Source organism: Diadema antillarum, unplaced genomic scaffold, assembly GCF_040938485.1.
Source record: "Diadema antillarum isolate AM-2024a unplaced genomic scaffold, OU_Dant_1.0 seq00000507_RagTag, whole genome shotgun sequence".
Taxonomy (NCBI): Eukaryota; Metazoa; Echinodermata; class Echinoidea; order Diadematoida; family Diadematidae; genus Diadema; species Diadema antillarum.
In genome coordinates, this window is record NW_027271462.1 from 367,319 (window position 1) to 384,100 (window position 16,782).

The following is a 16,782-nucleotide window of genomic DNA, read 5'->3' on the forward strand; positions in this document are numbered from 1 at the left end:
AAAAAAGGACACCTGGCCAGTCACCCTGCCCTCACATTGTATACATGCAGGTAGTTTTGGTGTCATATCAATGGTGCTGATGTGAACGACAATGTATTGATTGCAATGCCCTACAAGCTTGACTCATATAGAGGCTTTCCCAGCTTTGTGTGGCAGGATTTTGTTTTTATCTATCTATTCCTTTATTTAACCTTCTTTACCCAGGGTAGCCTCATTAGTGGTTTTTACGCTGTTATTCCTGGGGGCCCTGCAACATGGTATTGCAATGACATACGTAGGCAAAGAACTCTGAATCTGTGAAATTGCCTACCTGGTATTTGCACACTATTCTTTTCTTAAGCTACATCTTAGCAACTTTCTTCCCGTTTGAGATACCATGATTGCCAGATCATTACATCTCAAGAATATTGTAAAACCAGAAATTAAAATGTATGAGAAAGTTCTTGTCTACACTATAATGCATTGGATGTCAGTGGCAATTCGCAAAAATGCCATGCTATAAGAAAGACAATATGCTCCAATTTGCAAAAACTTCATGCCGTAAATATGTCTTGCTTTATAGTAGTTAGCAGTGAATTTACAACTCTTTCTTCAATTCGATGATGAAAAAATGGCAAGAATTTGAAGGCAAGCCAGTAGAAGGCATGAGTGAGAATGGGATTGACACCTTTACTGTGACAGCTACATTAACACCATTTTGTGAAATTTTGCTCCCAAATTTTTTCTTTATTGTTAGATTTCAGGGGAACTCCCTTCTGCTGGTGTGACTGTACATTACATATCATAAGTCAATTTGACTGTGGGTAGGAGTTTTTCTCAAACATGAATAGCAAGAAAAGACATCCTTGCATGTATCATGACACCAGAACAATGATGAATAGTCACTGTTCTACATACAGTGATGACGGTGGCTCCAAGAGAATGTGAACACTCGGCCGTTACAAAAATCGACACAGACAATTACAGAGCCATACCACACTGTACACCGGGGCCCTATTTTGTAAAAGATGCTGGGATGGCAATTCTTGCTAGAATGGCAACCTCTTGTAGCAACAGCCAATCAGAAAGCAAAATTCTTTTTGTTACCATGACACTTGCCACTGCAGCAAGAGTTGCTATCATAGCAACTTTTTCTTAACCCGTTGAGGACGGACTAATTTTGCTACAAAATTCATTTCCCACAGACACCTGCCCGAGTATACTTGGGACTCGTCCCCAACGAGTTAAATATATAAAATGAGGCCTTGAAGTTGAAGCCTCATCCTCCCTGCTGAAGCCTCGAGCGTGGTCAATCACAGTAACTTTTTATAGAATGGGGCCTAGAAAGCTGGGCCTACTGAGGAAAACTCAATTGAGGTGGGTCACTGACCTGCCTTCTTCTGGACCCTTTCCACCTCCTTGAGGTGGGTCTCCTTCTCCTTCTCCAGTCTGCCCTTGAGCATCCTGGCCTCCAGCTCCAGCTCCTTCACCCGCTGGATCTGCTGACGGCTCTCCTGCTCCAACCGCTCCTTCTGGAGCTCCAATTTGGAGAGCAGAGATTTTTGTTCCTGCAGCGATGACAAAGATCACAATATGATGATTTGCAAATATGGCAATATTTAAAGTGGAAAGGAGCCTGGAAAAGTAGAATAACTATAGAATGTATAATAAATAAATTCACATCTCTATGTGCAGTAAAATGCCATTTATGGTATTTTGCATGGCATGAGAACGTACACTGTACTGTAACTAGAAAGTATAAAGCAGAACGTACGTAGCATGCATCCAGCAGCTAACATGCACACAAAACTAGCCCAAATGATTGTCTACTCACATAAATTATCTTGCGTGCTGGAAAATCCCTACATGCAACAAGCCCGTGTCGCTTGCCCAGAAAGGTGTGACAGGGCCTTTTGTTTGTGGCACTAATAAATCAGGTCTAGCATCTTAAAATCACCTTGCATTGATAAGGATTATGCAATCATCCAAATCACTTATGATGCAATGGTCTAAATGCACAAATGTTGAGGCCTAAGAAGGCCCAAATGGTTTGTCATTTCATAACCTCACATAATGGTCCAGATTCTTGTGTCTTTGCTTCGTGTTTGGTTTGTCTGTTTGGTGGATCGGCATTTTATTTTAGGGGAAAGAGAATTGAACTGAACGCTAGTCAGGTGACTTGGCAAGTTTAATACAGCTATAATGTATAAAAAGGTTGTTGCACATATACAGATGACTGTACTGTGAGTGCCAATAATATCGTGATATTCAATTTTTCGCAATGAGTGGCTCAGAACATATTCGTACATTCATGAATTCGTGCTGCACAATTGTCAACCCAATCAAAATGTGCAGAGAAAATTGTGAAAATATTTGCACTAGTTTTAGAATTTGTGCTAGCCAAAAGTAGTGTGAAACACATGGAAATTAATGTACCCCGAAAATGTCCATGTTAACAGTAGCTTACAGTGTACATTTTGAAGTGAAAAGGCCAAGTTGTGCTCCAAGGCCTGCATCCTCCGTTCGTTCATTTTTAAGTTAGAACAAACTAATTCCAACCCTATTAGCTGTGGTAAGATTCAGTCAATGGTTGATTGTAACAGATTATCAGTTTAGAGCCACACCTGTTCACTTTTGGTTTTCGCTGTTTCATTGGTCAGAGAATTCCTCCGTGCTGCTGCCACGTCTCCCGACAGTCGTGTCCTCTCGACCAGGAAGTACGCAATGGCTTCGCTTGCAGTCCCTTTGGCCAGGTCAGTAAAGCCCTCCTATTTGGACAGACAGAGAGAAGGGGAGGGTAGAGAAGAGAGAAACAAATATCCAGTGTAGATGTGGAATATTTTATCTACTGAAGAAATACAAAGAAAAACAAACAAACAAACAAACAAACAAACAAACACATATTTTTAGAGTTATCAAAAGTATGTACAGAAATGTCCTAGCTGATGATCTGTAAAATTATACAAGTGAAGTGTATAGCCCATGATGAAGCAGAAAAGGAAAAATGAATCATGCTTTAAATGCGTAATACCATATGTCCAAAAAAAAAAATTACAACGGGGCCCTACACAATGATATCTGTAAAAATATTGCATCAATCTGAATACAAATTCAGGGTATGAAACTACAACTCATTGCCCACATCTTACAGACAACCCCATTCGATTTGCTTCAGTGGTCAAAGAGAAATGAGGAATTTTGTAGAGGATGTCGGGAATATCTTTTGTCCAAGTTCTGTCTATTGTTCACACACAAAATCATCGAAGTGCTAAATTTGGAAGAATCAGACTCATGACATGCTTTACTACAATCCCCATTTCTCTGTGACCGCTTAACCGAATCGAATGGGGATTTCTGCAAAATAGAGCTACAACGTTATATTTTAAAACCCTGAAGTAGCATTGAAAAAAAATAATCATATTGGATGTTATCAATGCGAAAAGTCTGATTGTAATTTTTGTGGGACATACTGCAGTATACCCTCAAATATTGCAATCAAATTTTCAAATTGAAAACATCCAAAATGATCGACCTGTCTAAGTGCTACTTCAGGGCCTTAAAATATAACATCTTAGCTCTATTTTGCAGAAAACCTCATTCAATTTGGTTTAGCGGTCACAGAGAAATGTAGATTGTTGTAAAGCATGTCATGAGTCTAATTTTTCCAATTTTAGCAATTCAATGCTTTAGTGTGTGAATAATAGACAGAACTTGGACAAAAGAGATTCCCGACATCCTCTACAAAATTCCTCATTTCTCTTTGACCACTGAAGCAAATCGAATGGGGTTTTCTGAAAGATGTGGGCAATGAGTTATAGTTTCATACCCTGAATTTGTATTTAGATTGATTCAGCATTTTTAAAGATATCATTGCAGGGGGTCCCGTTGTAATTTTTTTTTGGACATACTGTATGTTATCAATTTTAATTCATAGAGCTATATTTTACAGTGCATGATTAAACACTAGTACAGAATTATTAAAAAAAAGATATTTGAAAAAAGTAACTTTATTGAGACATTATTAGTATGTTTACCTGTACAAAAACTCCTAAAATTTCAGATAATACTAAAACCAAAGGAACAGAATTATGAATAGAAAACAAAACTGTTATTTCTATAAGTCACACAAACAAGATCATGAATATTAAATCATCTTCATTATTCAAACAGTTTCATTTGGATTGATAATGTACAGTGTGTCATGGAGAAACAAATTCTCTTTCCATGAAGAAATTGATTTTGAACATCTCTGTGAGACAAATGAAATTCAAATTTAATACACAGAAAGCAATACATGAGTAAAAATCAAAGGTATAAAAGATACAAAATTTAGCAACTGGGATTACAAGAAGTCCAAGGCAAAAAGCAAAGGACAATACTTGTATTAATACTTGTGTTTCAATTATCTTAAATCATAATGCACAGCAGATTAAAGGTCAAAAGACAACATTCTATTGTGAAATAAGAGTAGAACTCTCCACTGAACGAAATAAATCCTATAATGTTCATGTACATGTGTTTAAGATTCTGAGGAGAGCATCATCTAAAATATTAACGCCATAAAACTGTCTTTTCAGCATGGATTTTCTGAATGATTATGATACTCAAAACGGTTGATTACTGTAAATATTGTATTCTGACACACGGAAAACTGTATCAATGTGTATCATGACTTTTCTCTCTCTCAATATTCCACAAATTATATAAATGTGATAGCATTTTTGAATTTAGCATTACTCAATATGTGCATTTATTCTGGAGGAAAATAATTCAGTTTCACAATACATGTATATGCAGGATGGCATAGACAAATCTGGCAAGATAACATGGTTTTAAATCATTGTAAGTAATAATGGAAAATGTTTCCAAGCGCAGTATTTGTTGTATTCATGTGGAAAGAAAACACTACATTTCAATAAGATGTCTGAAAGTAAATATTTCACTGCATACAGATTTTAAATTGTATCATTATGTGAATTTTGAGACTTAAAAACAATTCTGAGATCTGTCATGCCTTTCATATCATTGTATTCAAATCATACAATGTAGTACGCGAATATTTCAGTGTGCTACAATGTTGTCATAAACATATTGTCATAGAAATTATGCTTCATACGCCGATATGTCTACCATAGCACACGTACTAACACACTGCATGTTGTAATTAGCCTAATGGGTGATAAAATGATTAACACAGCATGTACAATGTACACCAGTCCAAAGCACACACAAAAACTCGAGACCTCTCACACAAATGTACACATCTACTCACTGTCAAAATTGCTTCCCATAAAAGCCGATAGAAAGATGACCATTAAATGTATTTTAGAATTGAGAAAAGGAATGAATCAACAGAAGTCGCCCGGGCTATTAAAGCATCATGCCGAGACAGCTGCTCCATTGATGCTCCACTTTTGACAAATCTTCTTGACTCTTATAGGAGATGAGTAGAAAATCCCCATGCTTGGGTCTCACCGACACAGTCTACCAGTTTCATCAATTGATGCACGAAGTGTAAGTCAGTATTATAGATCAGAGGCAGATATCTCATCACTTCATCTAAACACACCTCACTTACCAGCAGGCCCTACGGCCAGACAGTTAATGTCGAACCGACACAATGTTATCGTTCCTCCTCCACATTAAACATGAATGAGCGAACAGGGTGATCCGAATGCTCCCGGAGCAGCATATCTCACGGCAATCAAATTCGATGAATTAATAACACCAAGATGAGCAAACGGAAAGCGAAGCTCTCGCGTACTGCCTCACCACAGTGACATACCCCGCACGCCAGCTTGCCCCTAAGGCACGATACAGTCCCTTACAATGCTGCCTTGACTCCATGACATTCAACATGAATGACCGAGCAATTCTCGGGGCCCCGCCGCTCGAGCCATACAAAAACTCGAAGGCATCGTCGTCGCCAATCTTCCTGTTTGCGCCAGCAGCCGGACCTTGTGGTCGCAGCTCCCCGGCTTTATTGATGGATTCCTGCAACATTTCCTCACAGTATGCAAAATTGGCCCTCAAATCTGTAGCCGTGGTAACAGTCAATGCCCACCCACTTACTCAATTTGTAGTTTCCGCTACATGGATATTTTATGTCCAGTGCTCTTAATTAAGTGCCATCAAGGCTTTTGTCTAAAATACAGTTCTACTGTTCAAAGGTTAATTGTACATGATTGTCAAAAGAAAAGGGGGGGGGAATGAAGTCAAAAAGCTAATCTTATCATAATACTGTCAAGGTTAGCATTTCTACACTTGCTCTATATTACAGCCAACAGCAATACAACCTGAGCTTAGCATTTTAACACCTGAAATACAATGTATTTGTTGAAAAATCACTGGAAATCACATTATATCAACAATATGCTTCATATTCTATCATACTGAAATTGATAAGTTCCTTGAAACATTAACATGGTACACTTAAAATACCAAAAGTTTTCCAGCAATGTGATATTTCCAAACAATAAAATGCTATTACTTCACCCAACAATACCATTTGAGATGTAATTAAAAGTTATTGCAAAGTCATCCAAGAGAGTACAGAGAGAGACAGACAGGCACACAAACGGACTATAAAGACAGATAACGATTGAAGGGGGAAGAGGGAGAGAGAGAGAGAGAGAGAGGAGTGCTCAGATGAACAGTCCTAAGGAAAGAAAAGAGGGAAGGATTATGAATAGATAGGGGAGACAGGGAGAGAGAGGAAAGAGATATAACATACAGACAGACAGACAGACTGAGGTAGATTAACTGACAGAGATATAAGATAGAGAGGAAGAGAGATGTAAACATACAGACAGACTGACTGAGGTAGATTAACTGACATGGATATAAGATAGAGAGGAAGAGAGATGTAAACATACAGACAGACTGACTGAGGTATATTAATTGACAGAGATATACTATATAGATAGAGAGGAAGAGAGATGTAAACATACAGACAGACAGACTGACTGATTAATTGACAGAGATATACTAGATAGAGAGGAAGAGAGATCCATGTAAACATACAGACAGACTGACTGAGGTAGATTAACTGACAGAGATATACTAGATAGAGAAGAAGAGAGATGTACACATACAGACAGACTGACCAATTTTATTGACAGAGATACAGAGAGAGAGAGAGAGAAAGAGAGAGAGGACGAGAGATGTATACATACAGATAGACATACTGACAGATTTACTGACAGAGAGAGAGGAGAAGACGAGAGATGTAAACATACAGACAGACAGACAGAAACTGACAGACTGAAAGATTAAGGAAAGCAGAAGGAAGGGAAGAAAAGTTGGAGTACCAAAGGAAGTTTCAAGCCACTATTCATCATTGGAGTGTTGGTTTAAAAAAAGAGAAAAAGTTAGGATTATCACATTTCATGCATATCAGTTGTATCACAAAATAAACCCCAAACTGCATAAGAATTGTGCAATACAGCCAAAAATATAATTGATATCTCTAATTTAATCAATTATTATAGTTATTATTGACTAGCATTTCCTTGTTGGTTATTTTTGTTCCATAACTCACATTTCAGAACTATTTTGATGCACTGAAGCAGGTTTCTATTTTTCATAGTCTGCATTTCTTATAACCTGAGGCTTTTGACCCATTGAGGACGAATCCCGTGTATACTCGGGCAAGAGTCTATGGGAAATGTGTATTGTAGCAAAATCAGTTGGAAGTGGGAAGAGATCTCCACCCACCACTCTGGTTTAAAGACACCTGGAGAGACAGAAGTGCATAGACAGATAGACAGACTGACTGACAGACAGGGATTGTACACATCCAAATGTACAATGTATGCACAGACAGACTGACAGAAAGACAAAGGGAGAGGGAAAGAGCAGGAGGGATGTTTGTACCAAAAAGAATTGACCAGAGAATTAAACAGAAAGACGGAGAGACAAAAACACAGAGACAGACAGAGAGATGGGGGTGGGGGTGGGGAGGGGGAGAAGGCAGGTGCAGGGGGATGGAGGGGGGATCGAGACAGACTTGTATTAAAGACAGGAAGAGCAAACCTGAAATAGCCACAGTGCAGGTGGGAAATGTTAGGGATGAGCATTGTCAAGGATGCACGCAAGCATGCCAGGATTTTAATAATAAAAGACAGTGGGAGAAAAATGAGAAGTCAAGGAAATGAATGTGCAACTGACCTTGAAAAGCATCTATGGACATAATGTTTAAAAAAAGAGAGAGAGAGAACGAGAAATTGCAACACATGAAGCTTTAACAAGCACAATGCTAAACATGTACATTGTAGACATCAATGGAGTGAGCACCTGGCTGCTTGAAAGTTTAAATGATTCAGATCTACATGTGTAGGTAGATTTTTAATTTCTATTTAAGTTATTTTTAGAGCACCTGTTTAACATGAAAATAGTAATGACAAAATATGTTTATTTTGTTAGAAGAGTTGGAAGATGTTAATTTTTCGTGAATGTGAGATTAGTATATCAATCTGGAATGAAACAGAAAAAGGGATTAATGAAGGTTCTACAGCACAGATAAAGTTTAATCTAGAAAAATTTATTTTTGGCTTTAAAGAGCAGAGAAATGATGCTTTAAACCGTGTTGCGCAACTGTAAACTTGCCAGGTTTAAGTTTATGGAGAAAAAAAAAAATATTGAGTATTATAATATGCAGATGAGAGATACATTTATTCTGTATTGGGTACTCTTTAACAAGTTTAATTTAAAGTGGCACTCACTCTAACATTTGTTTGTGTAAGACAATTATGAGATAAATGTACACACAAAACAGAAGTGGGATTATGGCTGAAGATTATGAGTTGTAATATGTTGACATTGAGACAATAAAATAGTCCACAGAGGGATAAAATGCTTTAAAAAAAAACAACTTGAACTGGGAGAGGAGTCCCTTTTTGATACTTAATCTATGTATACTGTCCGAAAATGGAGACTAATTGTACAACAGTCTGTCCATTTTCATTCAAAAAAATCATGCCATGCTGGCAAGGTTCACTTCAGTTGGGAACAAAATCACGAAGGGAAGCACAGATAGCAGAATTGAGGTCACGGTCAATGGCAAGGCCTGGAAATATAGCTAGTAATTGTGGTCTAGGTTCAAGACTTTTGTTCGTTTTTTTTCTGTTTATCTCACACAGTAAACAACTTACTGCATCATGGGCACAAATGGAGTAAAAGATGATCTTAATATCAAATGGCATTCTTCTGAACCCTGTATAACCTCTTGTCGTCCGCTCACGCTGGCAGTGAAACTTCTTGATATTTGGATCGAGGAAGAACTGACTAGGAAGATGGAGGTCTTGAATAGAGAAAGAGGTAAAGCTTGAGACAGTACACAATGTACATGTTTACACACAAAGTCTGTGTGAGTTTACAAATTCACTCAGAGCATGGAGACACTATTGTAGCATTGCTAGAGAGAGCAAAAGACAAGACAGGAAAGATTCAGGAAAAAAAAAAGGATAAAAGCAAGAAATAGGCAGACACATCAACTGGCAGCACGCCATAGTGAGAGAATAAAACTGAAAGGGGAAAAAAGACAACAACAAGCACAAGAGGAGGGGGAGGGGGAAGGGGGGGGGGTAAAGCAAGAGGATAGAGAGGGATGGGGATGAGAGGGTGTAGTAAAGAGATAAAGAATATTACCTGACAGAAAGATGAGAGAGAGGGAGAGAGAGAAAATATGAGCACAAAATGAAACAGACATTTGAGAATAATGGAGTGGAGAAAAAGTACAACAAAACGGACATTGTAGGAAAAAGAAAGATGGGTGGGTGGGGGGGGGGGGGGTGGGGGAGGTATAGAGAGAAAATAATGGTGGTATACAATGTACATTGTACTTAAGAACTACAGTAACACAGATAGAGTGTCAACATCTGGCGCTCCCTGTTGGGGTAGGTGGACGATGCGATGTGATGAGGGTACTACATGTACCACCACCATGATGTGCTGACTCTTGGTGGGGGATATTGACCCTTGACATTCAAATCTCCCAACAGGGACGATTCCAAACTTGCTCAGAACAAACTCAGCGGGAGACGGTATATACATTGTATGGAAGAGCTTCCATATTCAAGAAAGTGATGTGGAATCGACTTGTAAGACTCACAGTTATAATATGCAAATGGAGAATCCTTGAAATGTGTTTAAAAATTTCAATTCTTCCTCTGATGAGATTTATTCAGAGATTGTATTTCAACCTGACACTTCAGCAAAACAACAATTATAACTCTTCTCTTCCATGATTTCTTTTATCACGGCTACTACTAAAACACTGATCAATTCAGAGCTTATTTATGTCGATGGAGGGCAATTTGTCAGTCAATTGCAATGTACAATTATCTTCATTTCAGTCACATGAAGTGAAAATCTTTGACTGTTCATATATCTTGACTACAATAAAGATTGTGACTACAGTAGATGTATCTTTCTTGAAGAGTTGGTCAAACTAAAATTGCTAAAAAGTCACAACTTTTAACAGATGAATAATTTGATGCATTACAAGATAACAGTCACGTGGGAGATTGCAAACTAAGTATCAGAATGCATTTTGATGCAGAATTATCTGATCTGACAATTAAACTTGAATAAAAGGGTTCGAGCAAAAATTATACAAATGTGCAGTACTTACCAAGTACACAATGGGGCAGTCTTTAATACAAAACTGAACAAGAGGATCCGTGTTCACACAAAGGAGTTACCAGCTTTAACATTGCAATACAAATCTTGATTTCATTTGCCACTATTCACAAGCGGTAAAAGAAAAATTTTAACAAAATCACTTGGCTGCAAATGAGGTGCTTTATCAAAATTTTCCAGACTGTGCATGTACAATGTATTATAGCAAATTTATGAACAAAGTGTAAGGTTGAACACCACATGCAGATCTTGTGAGGGGAGACATAATGGGATTTAAAAAATTGAGGGTTTCTTCCCTGTGCCATTCAGACATGCCACACAGAGAAAATTTATCATAAAAGTTAAAAAAAAAAAATCAAGCTGGACTGATTTTCGTATCGCAAGAGTTAATGATTATTCTGTATCCACACATGATAATAAACAGCTTTTTGAGTCGTGTTGCAATCAAATCATTTAATATTGGGTGTGTGTGAACAGAACTTGAGTCTCTGCAAGGAAGGAGAGAGAGGCGTTCGTACTGATCCTCCTTTTATCGCTCCCTTTTTCAGCTGGACCGGTTCCTCTTCATCCTTAGCAATTCAATACACAGCATCTGCTCCCAAGTTAAAAGACATTTCAGGCAACAATAGAAGGGGGAAATACCGGAGAGGAAACCAAACTATTTTGAAGCTTTTGATCATTAAATTTCTGTTTTAACACCTGCCATTGTGAATTTCTCTTGAATAGGAATAGCTAATATATTGACCCGCCGATTGTCAATTGAAATATAGCTGAAAATGATGTTTTACGGAGGACAGGATTACGTCAAAGGCATCCTTTATAGAGCCTCCATCAACTATAATCGCATCACACACACACCGACACTGTCTATCTTTCATCTCGCCCTGGGCAGATCGATGCCTCCTGATCATTTTTATGCCGAATGTCGCAAATTGCTCATAGATCATCATAAAAAGGGGGGTGAGACTGTGTAAAGCACTTACAGCCATAATGGAAAGGGGCTAGGGAAGACAGTGGAATTGCATACTACACCAGTTGTACGTACACATTGCACTTGCACTGTACTGCAGACTTTGTATTAAAGCAAAAGTCATTTTTAAACTACAGAGAAGCACTCTTGAGAAGGCGAACCTCTGCCAAGCAGCTCATTTCCACCACTGATCTTATTCTTAGAATGAGATCAGTGATTTCCACTCATTATGCATGCTGACCATCGCCCGATTTCCAAATAAAGTTTAACAAACCTTTTGTAACTAATGTAAGGTCATCAGCTTCCAGCTGCGTGGCGCCTCACCTGAACAAAGCACGCACTTCAATGTGCGCATGTATACCTAAAAAATGTGCAACGTGAACTCCCAAGTTCATTGAGTATCTACCCTACCTGCCAAAATATCGAATATCCTTCAGAAAATCCACAACAATTCCTGGATCACTACCAAAATCTAATCAATCTGTTCCTTGTGTCATTCTCAACCTTTCCTGTAAGTTTCATCCAAATCCGTTCACAACTTTTTGAGTTATTTAGCAAACAGAAGAGACAAACAAACTTAATAGCAAACAAACGCAGATGAAAACATTTATCCACCTCCTTCCTTGGCAGAGGTAAAAAGCCTTTCTATTCCAGACCCTAGCTTCAAAATATACATTATCATAAAAATGTCAGGTCATGTCAGCTCTGCCAGACACTTTCAATGAGGGCTTCCACACAGCTATCAGGGGGGCATTTCATGAAGGAACTTGTCAGATAAAATATTTGACAAGTCAATTATATCCGACAAGTTTTGAGAAATTCTTTAGTCTGATTGGCTGATTTCTCTGAACTTGTCGGATATAATTGACTTGTCGGACATTCTATCCGACAAGTTCCTTCATGAAATGCCCCCCAGATCTCATAACGCGTTTAAAGCATTGCCAACTAGATTACAAGTTTGATGGGTCCAATGTTATCTCTTTGCCCATCAGAATGTAATTCATAACAATTCAAAATATATTTTCACAGAGGTGCTTTCATTGTAATATAAAATCTATACACCCAATGACTAGAGTAGTGGCACAAAATGACAAACTGGTTTATCTGCACTTCTAAACAAAAAAAAAAAAACCTGTATTGACAGTTCAGTAATTTACACATTATACCATTATCCTTTCTCCCTCATTCCAAAGAATTTTTCAGACAGAATGTGTGCAATCACATAATATGCACATTGTAGGTTTCAAAAGAATGTTTTATTTAAAGAAAGATGAAAAAATATTCAAGTATAGTGATACACTATGTATTTTCAAATGTATTTTTAAAACACATACAAGAATTCCATAAAATTCAATGTTCCATGAAAAGCTGACACTCCCTTAAATACTTGAATATCAACGTACACGTACAGTATGCTTGGGCAAGGAGCTTTTAACGCAGCTCCTTGGTTGGGGTAATATTATTCCCGCTGCACTCTGAAAAAGGCAAGTCAAGTGCTCAATTTTAATATGCTGCTAGAAAGAGAAAATATGCAGATTTTTCTCTTTTTTAAAATCACTTTTTCCATAGACATCACAAAGTGTTGTAGTCTTCTTGGTGGCAGCACCGAAACTTTAAAAATACGTAAAGTTTTTAAATAGTACATTGTCCAATTTCCCTCAACCTTTCAGCGCTGTGTTTGACTAATATCACTGCATTCCCTGTGTCACACATTTTGGGTTTTACTCTCATTCGATTTTACAAATCTCTTTTTGGAAATTGTGTCAAATCGCTTTCCACAGAATTGTAGGTCTGACCATGATTTCTTAATAGGAACTAGAACACTGTGAAAGAAATACATTAATGTATATCGCAAGCCAATCTTAAAATCTTCGAATTCTTGTTAAGTACATACGGTATGTATTTGTATTATCTAAGATACATCTTTGAGGTCATTCAAATCATTCATGCTTGATCATGTTTCAGAAATTAAAAAACAAACAATCAAATTAGGCCTAAACCTTCATGATACACTCGAGCTAAATGTACTGCTAATAAAAGAGAACATTATAACAATGACATCTTTGATAATATTTATAACCACTGATTATCATCATATAATACAGAGGCTGCAGAATGTTTTTTTTGTGTGTGTTTTTTTTTTTTTTGTTTGTTTGTTTGTTTGTTTGTTTGTTTTTTTTTTGTGTTTTTTGTGTTTTTGTGTTTTGTTTGTTTGTTTGTTTGTTTGTTTGTTTGTTGTTTTTTTTTTTGGGGGGGGGGGTTAGGCTGTGGGGTTAAGGGTAAATGGTAATGGTACCCCCTCCCCCCCCCCCCCCCATCATGGGTGTTGTGAGATTTTCTTTTATTCATTTTTTTTTAGCCAAAAATAATGAAGCCAAATAAGTTGCACATTACAAATTCTCCAAATACGAGAAATAGAATGAATAAATAAATACTAAGATGCAGAAAGTACAGTACATTTGGCACATCAGAAAATTATTTGTGTGTTGCTTAAATACTAAAAAAGATCTTGACAAGAGTCTTGAGTAGGCACATACAAAAGCTGTAATACCAGCAGATGCAGCCTAAAATTAGAGCCTATATGAGACTTGTGAACGAGACAGTGTTTACTTTAGAATTTACAATACAATTTTCAAACAAATCTCTGGAGATTATATTATACTTCACACCTACCAGAAGTGCACATCAAATGCTCACAGACATACTGTCCAAGGGGGAAAGCAAATATGAAAACGTGTGAGTCTGTGTTGCTTCTGAGCATGTGTGTGTGTGTGTGGGGGGGGGGGGGGGGTCTCAGAGGGATAATTATAACTGTGGGTCACACCCAGAATGTATTACTTTATGTACTTTATTGCTTTTGCAAACAAGGAGCCTCACACATGATGGAGTATGTGTCTATGCATCATACATCAATCAACTGTCAATGGTTTGGGTGGTGATCAACAGAAGCAGGCAATGTGCAAACTTCAAACATCAGTCCTCTCAGGACATTTTATTTCACGACTGTTAAAGCATACAAGTTAAAGGACATCTTCTTCTGATCCCTTTTCTAACAAAGTGAAGGCAAAAAAATGTCTATTTCCTTAAAATCAAAGTAATAAATTCTATTAAAAGTTGCAACAATTTGCAAGCAACATGTTCTTGGGAGTCTACACATTACTGTCAAAGAAAATGAAGTCGGAAGGATTAAATCTTAATCTATACTTATAAGTATAATAAAAATATGCATACATTGTAAGTTGCACTCAAGGAATATCTCTCCGTCACATTATCTACGTTTGCACACAAGTTAGTAGATGACACTTTGGTGAACAAGCAGCAAGACTAGGATCAGGATGTATAATTTGTAGATTATTGAGTTAAAACTTGCTAACAAAAAAAGAAAAAATCACATGATCAAGGGAAGAGTATTTGATCAGTGAAATTTGTGAGTGAAATGCAACTCAGTAAATCTATAGTAGAATATAATACTCACGATGATGGCTATAGATAATCATTTGGAGTCATGAAGCTTGAAAACAGGCACTTTAAAAAGTATTAAGATGTCTTGTGTCATGTTCTTCAGAGTGTCACCTAAATCTGTTACTTATTTTTTGTTTGCAATTTAAGGAAGCTAGAATTAGTCAAATATAGCACTGTGATTTTTTTTTTTGTGTGTGTGTGTGACAGTCAAATAATTGATATTCCATCTTCTCACTACGATTTGACTGCACTTACATGTACTCTGTTTTCATCAAATTGCTTTTATCAATGTTGTTTTGGCAACATTAATGCTCTCGTAACTTCCTCTATAGGGTAAAACAACACATGATCATTAAGGACACAACTTACACAAGAAGAGTACTGGAACTTGATCTATGAGTTATGAAGAGTCACTAACCTGCTGCAGCATTTGTTGAATTTCTTTGTTCACTCGCTCCTTCTCCATCTTCAATTGTTCATTCTCTCTCGTCAGTTGTTCATTCTCGGCTTCAAACTCTTGGGTAAGTGACTCCCGTTCCTCTGCCAGCTTTCTTACATTCTCCACATAGAGCTCAACCTACAATTTAGGAAGCAATGAAAATGAAACTGCACTAAAACCAGATATCACCTAGAAAAGCACCCTGAGAGTGCTAACCTCCACAGAGCTAGCAACCCATTTCCACCCATTCACGCACACTTGCAATTTTCTAAATATATACTAAGCCTTTTGTTTACGTCATTAGCTTCCAGCTTCGCGTGGCCTTCACAAGCACGCGCTTTAGTGCACATATAATGTATGTTAAAGGGATCGTATAGTTTTGGTTCAGAGCTAACTTCCAGTTTCTAATATTTTTGGATGAGATAATGAGAAACCTCTTACGAAATATGAAAGAACATGTGATTCAAAGATGAATTCAATGTTTATTTGATGAAAATTGTTTTTGAAATGGCTGAGATAACAAAAATAGAGCAATCCTAATAAAAGGTGGGACCCACCTTTTATTACTCAAGATGGCTTTGTTTTACTTTGTTTTTGGATGTCACAGCCATTCCAAAACCAATTTTCATCAAATAAACTTTAAATTCCTCATAGAATGGTATGCTCTGTACTATTTTACAAGTGGTTTCCTGGTATATCGCAAAAAGTTAAAAGCCCAATCCTCATCTCCACCAATACTATACCATCCCTTTAACCTCCAGTTCCCACAGCTAGAACTTCCAAGTTCATTGACAAGTATATATGCCAAAAGTTAAAAAATCCTTCAAAAATTCATAAAAATTTCCGGATCACTACTAAAATCTAATTATCTGTTCCTTTAAGGAACATAATGTCATTATTCAGGGCTCCACACTAACTTTTATTTTTGGTGGCCCAAAGGCACACATCCGAACTTTTTTGGTGGCCCGATCAGGCCACCAAATTCTTCAGTGCGATTTTGGTGGCCCCGGGCCCAGGCCACCGGGCCACCGTTAGCGTCGGGCCTTGCATTATTGACTTTTCCTGCAAGTTTCATTCAAACAAGTTCACAACTTACTGAATTATTTTGCAAACAGGCAAACAAACGCCGATATGATCAATTTTAATACCTCTTCCTTCCTTGGCAGAGGTAAAGATAGAAGTCCGATCTACTCTATTCAGCAAAGAGAATGAGTTTGCAGATATCTCCCTTTCAGCACCGTGTCTCTAACATACAAGTAAATGCTAATTGCTGCGTTACTTAGTTGCAAAG

The 16,782-nt window shown here is 37.5% G+C and overlaps 1 protein-coding gene across 1 annotated transcript in view; it reads right to left on the reverse strand.

Moving 5' to 3' along the window:
* LOC139733993 (uncharacterized) overlaps positions 1-16,782 on the reverse strand; it is a 68,383-nt gene that overhangs the window by 49,414 nt on the left and 2,187 nt on the right. The window contains exons 3-5 of the mRNA XM_071644800.1: positions 15,471-15,629; positions 2,604-2,747; positions 1,370-1,547 (exon numbers count right to left, since the gene is read on the reverse strand). Of these exons, the coding sequence (XP_071500901.1) occupies positions 1,370-1,547; positions 2,604-2,747; positions 15,471-15,629 (481 nt within the window). The remainder of the gene's footprint in view (positions 1-1,369; positions 1,548-2,603; positions 2,748-15,470; positions 15,630-16,782) is intronic.